At 35.4% G+C, this 7500-nt stretch overlaps 1 protein-coding gene across 1 annotated transcript in view; it reads right to left on the bottom strand.

Annotated features, from left to right (window-relative positions):
* LOC143034573 (uncharacterized) overlaps window positions 1–7500 on the bottom strand; it is a 39665-nt gene that overhangs the window by 7667 nt on the left and 24498 nt on the right. Inside the window, exons 11-12 of the mRNA XM_076200830.1 lie at window positions 3034–3098; window positions 63–269 (exon numbers count right to left, since the gene is read on the bottom strand). Of these exons, the coding sequence (XP_076056945.1) occupies window positions 63–269; window positions 3034–3098 (272 nt within the window). The remainder of the gene's footprint in view (window positions 1–62; window positions 270–3033; window positions 3099–7500) is intronic.

The following is a 7500-nucleotide window of genomic DNA, read 5'->3' as shown; positions in this document are numbered from 1 at the left end:
GAGCGCCAAAAGCTTAACCCATGTTGCAACTTGCAAACTTCATTTATCCGTTTCCCTTTTACCAAGCACGCCCTTCCACCGACCACCTGTGCCTTTGGTGTTATGGTATCCTGCAAGGGTTGTCCAACTACTGTATAATTTATAGCCTTGTACGAACTTGTCACGCGGGTAAGTCTATTTGTGAGGGTGACCTCACTCGCCTCCCGGGATGGGGGCGGGGGTGGATAACAAGGTGCCATATGAAGACCAACTTCCCCGCCGAAGGAAACCTTTGCATTGAAGAAATAATGTGCTACGTGGAGGAAGCAAAATGATTGGAGAGGTAGTAGGAAAAGGTGGAGAAGGAATAGAAGAATAAGAAAGAAAAGAAGAGCAAGGAAGGAGAGTAAAAGAGAGATAAGGCGGAATAAAAGACAAGGAGGATATAAAAGAGGAAGAAAATGAAATAAAGGAAGTGGAGGGAAAGGGGGAGAGATGGAGAAGGAGCAGTAGGAGAAGAAACAAAAGAACTGAAGGAGAATTGTATTGAGAAGAACAAGGAAGGAGAATAAGAGAGAGATAAGGAGGAAGAAAAAATGGTAGAGGATATAAAAGAGGAAGAGAATAAAAAGGAGGAGGAAGAGGAGGAGAAGAAGGAGGAGAAGGTGGAGGATAAGGGGCAATAGGAGGGTGGCTATCACAGAAAAAGACTTTGTTTTTGCAAGCAGCTGCAGAACTGCTTAATGAAAAGGAGCAGGAGGAGAAGGTGGAGGAGGAAGAGGAAACTGTGAGGAAGAGGTGGAGGAGGAAGAAAATGATAAAAAAAAAAAAGTGCAGGAGATAGAGGAAGAGAGAAGAGTAGGAATAGAAGATGGAGCAAAAGTAGGAGTTGGAGTAGGAGTAGTAGTGGGCGTGGGAGTGGGAGTGGGAGAGGGAGTGGGAGTAGGGGTAGGAGTGGAAGTAGGAGTAGTAGTGGGCGTGGGAGTTGGAGTGGGAGTTGGAGTGGGATTGGGAGTGGGAGTAGGAGTGGAAGTAGGAGTGGAAGTAGGATTAGTGGTGGGCGTGGGAGTGGGAGTGGGAGAGGGAGTGGGAGTAGGGGTAGGAGTGGAAGTAGGAGTAGTAGTGGGCGTGGGAGTGGGATTGGGAGAGGGAGTGGGAGTAGGAGCAGTGGTAGTGGGATGAGGAGTGGAATGAGGAGTGGGAACTGAAGTTGGTGTAGGGATTGGTAATGAAATTGGGAATGGGAGTAGTAGTGTGAGTGAGATTGGGAATATGAGTAGTAGTGGGAGTCGGCGTGGGAATGAGCGTGGGACTGGGCGTGGGAGTGAGCGTGGGAGTGGGCGTGGGAGTGGGAGTGGGAGTGGGAGTGGGTGTGGGAATGAGTAAGAGTAGGAGTAGGAGTGGGAGCAGAAGCAGGAGTGGGAGTAGAAGTCTGTGTAGAAGCTGGAGTAAGAAGAAAAAAAAAAACGAAGAAAAAAGATGAAGGAAAGAAAAGAGGAAATAATAAAATTATATCTAATACTAGTAATAGAACTTTACTACTACTACTACTACTACTACTACTACTACTACTACTACTACTACTACTACTACTACTACTACTACTACTACTACTACTACTACTACTACTACTACTACTACTAAAACTACTACTAGTAGTAATAGTAGTAGTAGTAGTAGTAGTAGCAGCAGCAGCAGCAGCAGCAGCAGCAGCAGCAGCAGCAGCAGCAGCAGTAGTAGTAGTAGTAGTAGTAGTAGTAGTAGTAGTAGTAGTAGTAGTAGTAGTAGTAGTAGTAGCAGTAGCAGTAGTAGTTGTAGTAGTAATAGTAGTAGTACGAGAAGGAGGAGGAGGAGAAAGAAAATGAAAAGGAGGAAAATGAAGAGGAGGAGGAGGAAAAGGAGAAGAATCACAATAGGAGAAAAATTGAGGTTAGTCACGCAAGTGATGTGCATTAAGGAATGAGACAAATGCATCACCGAAGGGAAAATGGGAAGGAGTGGGTGGAGCTTTGTGCTCGGGTGTCCCCTCCCAACCTTTTATTACAACGTTTTGCGCAGAAATGATAAATATGATAAGAATGAACACATTTATTAGTAAGCAAGCAAGCAAGCAAAAAAGGAAACAAATAAAGAAATAAGTAAATAAAAAATGATAAATTGATGGAATGATAATACAGATAAAGAGAGATACGCAAAGCTAGACAAAAATATAGATAAATATATGGATAAATATGAGTTTTGATGAATGAACATATAGATAAATAAATGAGCGAATGAATAAATACACATATAAATACATAGATAAACAATCGAATAAATGCATAATAAATAAGCGGAGATGCCAAGATAAGAGGGAGGGAGGAGGGTGGAGGGGAGTGGAATATATAGGAAATGGAATGGGTGGGAGTGGTTTCTATGCCTTTTTCTTTTTGGCTAACCCCCGTGTAGGGGAAAAAAGCCTTTGGTATATGTATGTATGTAAATAAATGGATTAATTGATAAGATAGATAACAATTACAAAGTCAAAGTCAAAGTCTGAATCAAAGTCAAAAATCAAAGTCACAGACGAACACAAAACCAAAGTCTATCGAAATAAACATCTTGTGAGGACGGAGCCTTTATTATTACGACGTTTCGTTTGTTATTACAGATTTTTCATGTACATAGAAATAGTTGTAGTAAGCAAAACGTCGTAATAATAAACGCTCCGTGATCATATATATATGTATATATGTATATATATATATATATATATATATATATGCATATATATGTGTATATATATATATGTATGAATATATATATGTATATATATATATATATGAATATATATATATATGTGTATATATATATATATATACATATATATATATACATATAGTTTTTAGTCTAATTTTATATAGGAAATACAAAAATAAAAAATTGATATAATTTGCTCTAACATCTACTCCGACTTGTGCAGATATTGTAAAAGCATCAGCATCGGCAGTGGCATCGGCAAAACAATGCCGATGCCGAATCCCATAAAAAAGAAAAAGAAAAAACGATTCTTACCGATGCCACTTCACCAAACAAGTGCCGATTCTTGTCGATGCCGATGCCAATTACTCGGTACATCCCTAATCATTATAATACAGAGTATGACAGCTTAGCAGAAATATTTATATCTTTTAGTAGGAAAATGGAATTAATATGAAATACATCACATGCATATCAATAGCTTGCTTAATGAATGTTTATAACGATTCACGGAATAACAGCAAAAAAGAGCGAAAGAGGTGAATGTCCTCTTATTAAAAAAGAAACCACATAACGGATGTCGTTCCCGTCTGTTCTCTCTTCCTGTCTTTCCTTTCAATATTGTCTCTCCTATTAACCACTCTTAATCTTTCTTAGCAATAGGTATGTATATATATATATATATATATATATATATATATATATATATATATATATATATATATATATTTATCAACCACAATACACTTTAATTCTAAGCCATCGACATCGAAAGACTCGCGGAGGACACAATGCCGAAATTGAAACGTGGTACGGCCAAGAACTCGAACCAGGGCTAGTACGTGACAAGTGTTAGTGATTAAACGATTGCGCAATCGGTTAAGTCACTAACACTTGTCACGTGCTAGCCCAGGTTCGAGTCCTTGGCCGTACCACGTTTCAATTTCTGCATGTTGGCCTCCGCGAGTCTCTCGGTGTTGATGGCTTAGAATTAAAGTGTATTGTGGTTGATAAAAATGTATATCTGTTCACTGGAACCTATTCAGAGTTGCACATATACGAGTGTGTATATATATATATATATATACAGTATATATAATAAAAGTGTTTGACTAGGATGATCACCTACCTTTCACTTCAAAATGTAAACTTACACAGCACAACTACTTTCTATGACTGATGGAATAATACTGAAAGACAGTGAGACTGTGAGTGTAGTAAGAAACGTATTGCCGCAACCTTGTTGGAACCTGTTGTGACAGGTGCGTTGAATCTTGAAAAGTAGAGTTAGAAAACATTTTTAGCCATAATATTCAATTATCAGCGGCCTAAATTTAGTTGGAAACTGTTACTTTGGTCTCGAAAGGATTTTGATCGTTGACCAGTGTAACCTTTGGCAGGCTACAGCCAATCAGAATCAAGCTTTCACACAATGCTTGGGAGTGAGAAGACTGTGAGAATTCGTGAGATATTTTCGTAATATTATATGCAAATTAGTAAAATTGTATTCCATCGTGATGTCAATATTCATAAAAAATGTCTTATTCTGTGTAATTTTTTTTCGGAATGAGCTTGTCACTACCAGATATTCTGTTTATCAGTTAAGCATCTATAATCAACTTCATTTGCAAAGTAACGAGTGAATTATCTGAGATGAGAACATATATATTTCTGTCATGTTACTGTTTAAATGAAGTAACAGAATATGTCCTTACTCTCTCATTTTCTTTTAATTTGAAAGTGGATGAACAGATTACTTGGTTCTGAGCTGAGATTATTTAGTTATCTTAGAGGGTTAAACGACGAATGCGAAATCAGTAAAGAGGATGATTATATACTTGGGTTAGTCCCTTCCGTTCCCAATTATTTTTCTTTTTTGTATGCAATTGGCAGTAGCCGATAAATTCATAAAACATGCAAGACGGAGCTTTTATGCGCACACACACACACACACACACACACACACACACACACACACACACACACACACACACACACACACACACACACACACACACACACACACACACACTCACACACACACACACACACACACACACACACACACACACACACACACACACACACACACACACACACACACACACACACACACACACACACACACACATATATATATATATATACATATATATATGTATATATATATGTATACATCTATATGTATATATATATATATATATATACATATATATTTATGTGTGTGTGTGTGTGTGCGTGTATATATAAATATATATATATATATATATATATATATGTATATATATACATATGTATATATATATATATATATATATATATATATATATATTTATATACATGTGTATATGTATATATGTACATATATTTGTATTTGTATATATATATATATATATATATATATATATATATATATATATATATATATATATATATATATATATATATATATATATATATATAGATTGGAAGAATGCAGCTACAGTATACAAATCACATTGTAGTTTCAAAAGAAAAATTATTGAGTCCTCATTAATAAAACGGTTTCCAAATTATAACACTTCTAAAGGTCAATGGTCACCAGATGCCATTACTAGAATGGTAGTTGATAAATTTATCTCCAGAGGACGAAACGTCCGACCTCACCTGAGGCTTACTGAGTTCCCCACTGTAGCTTCCTCCTCTGTATATAAGTTCTTGTTTATGTACCCTATAACTGTAACTGCTGAAGAGGACCACAGCTAGTGGTCGAAATATACGGTTTACTCTGTATCTCAGCTTAACTTTCTCCAAGAGTGGGTTTAAGTTTTATTTTACTTTTGTGTTAGATCTACGTTACTTTATATATATATATATATATATATATATATATATATATATATATATATATGCAACAGTAATCACATAAAACACGTGAATAAAGATTTATGCTTGTAACCACGAGGAAAATAAAGATTGGAATACTGAACGTTTTCGTCTATTAAGACATTTTCAAAGTACATAGTGTCACAACAAAGAATGACTTAAATATAATAATATAGAAAACAGGAGAGGTCACACAACGTAAATACGAAAGGAATATCATACAAAGAAACGAAAATATAAAAACAATAAATAAAATGGGTGACAATTGAAACAGGTGAAAAAATGTCACACAACATAAACCATAAGGATGACCAATGACAAGGTGAAAAAAAGAAACATTCAACATAAAAGATAAAAACAAGAAATAAGAAGGGTGACAATTGACACATGTGATTCAACATAAAGATTGACTTACAACGAAACAAATTATATACATATGCATACATACATATAAATATATAATGGAAAATAATAATAACAAGAAAAATTAAATAAAAATGGATGACAGATGACACAGGTGAAAAAAGGTCACACAAGATGGCTAAGGCGGAGCTTTGGGACATTGTCCTACAATTTGGTTAATCACAAAATTATCTAATTTAAAAAGACCAGTGCTTAAATTAAGATTTTCATTAAAAGTTTTTTTAATGATACACGATTCAATTATATTTCTTATCAAATAAGAATTACTTGAAACAATTTCTTGGGAATTGTCCCAATCAATACAATGATTATAGTCTCTAATGTGAGCAAAAATCCCACTTGAAGATTGGCCAGTACGGACACTATACTTATGCTGGTTCAATCTAAGTTTTAATTCTTTGCCAGTCTGGCCAATGTAACACGAATTACAATTCTTGCACGGGATAGAGTAGACGCACCCCGACGAATTATCCGGTGAATTCTTGATAAGAAGTTCTTTGATAGTATGGTTCTTAAACACAACATTAACATTAAACATCTTAAGGAAACGAGGGAGTTTTACCAAATTAGGATGAAAGGGAAGAACCAAAAGATTCTTTTTATTAAAAGGATCTTTTGGGGAAGAATCAACATAGGACTTCTTGGCCTTATGCTGTGATCTAACTATCACATGATTTGGGTATCTCAAGTTTGATGCTATTTCATAAATCTTTTTTATTTCTTCATCTAAAAATTCAGGACTACAAACTCTAAAAGCTCTAAGAAACATGGAGGTAAAAACTGATATTTTTGTGTTAAGGTGGTGAGTAGAATAATAGTGAATATATGAAAGAACGTTAGTTGGTTTACGAAAAACATCAAACCTGAAGTACCTTCCTTTTCTGTGAATAGTAACATCTAGAAAGGGTAATTTGTTCTCTTGTTCTATCTCAATTTTAAATTTTATAGAAGGTACTAAATTGTTTAAACTAACTAAAAAATTATCCAAGTTGTGAGCAAGTGGCCAAATGCATAGTATGTCATCGACATACCTGTACCAAATAACATTACGTGGAAGAATACGAGACAACAACTCCCTTTCAAAAAATTCCATGTACAAATTACTCAACAGAGGAGACAAGGGATTCCCCATAGCCATCCCAAATCTTTGTACATAGAACTTTCCATCAAAAACGAATTTGGAATCAACCACACAGAGTTTAATAAGATTAATAATGACATCGACTGGAAGAGGCAAAGAATGAAGTAAAAGTTCTTCTTCTAGGAAGGAAAGAAGGTCAAAAACGGGAACACAGGTAAATAACGAATTAATATCAAAGCTAACTAACTTAAAATCAACAGACATATTAAGATCGTTCAATTTACTAATTAAATCTACATTGTTCCTAATGTGGGAAGTGGAAATGGTCCCCACGAGTGGGCTCAAGACAGAAACAAGCCATTTGGATAATTTATATGAAACACAACCAGTAGAACTGATAATGGGTCTCATTG

This window comes from Oratosquilla oratoria, chromosome 2 (assembly GCF_046742065.1).
Source record: "Oratosquilla oratoria isolate Oo_2021 chromosome 2, ASM4674206v1, whole genome shotgun sequence".
NCBI classification, from domain to species: Eukaryota; Metazoa; Arthropoda; class Malacostraca; order Stomatopoda; family Squillidae; genus Oratosquilla; species Oratosquilla oratoria.
This window is presented reverse-complemented; position numbering and strand designations above follow the sequence as displayed.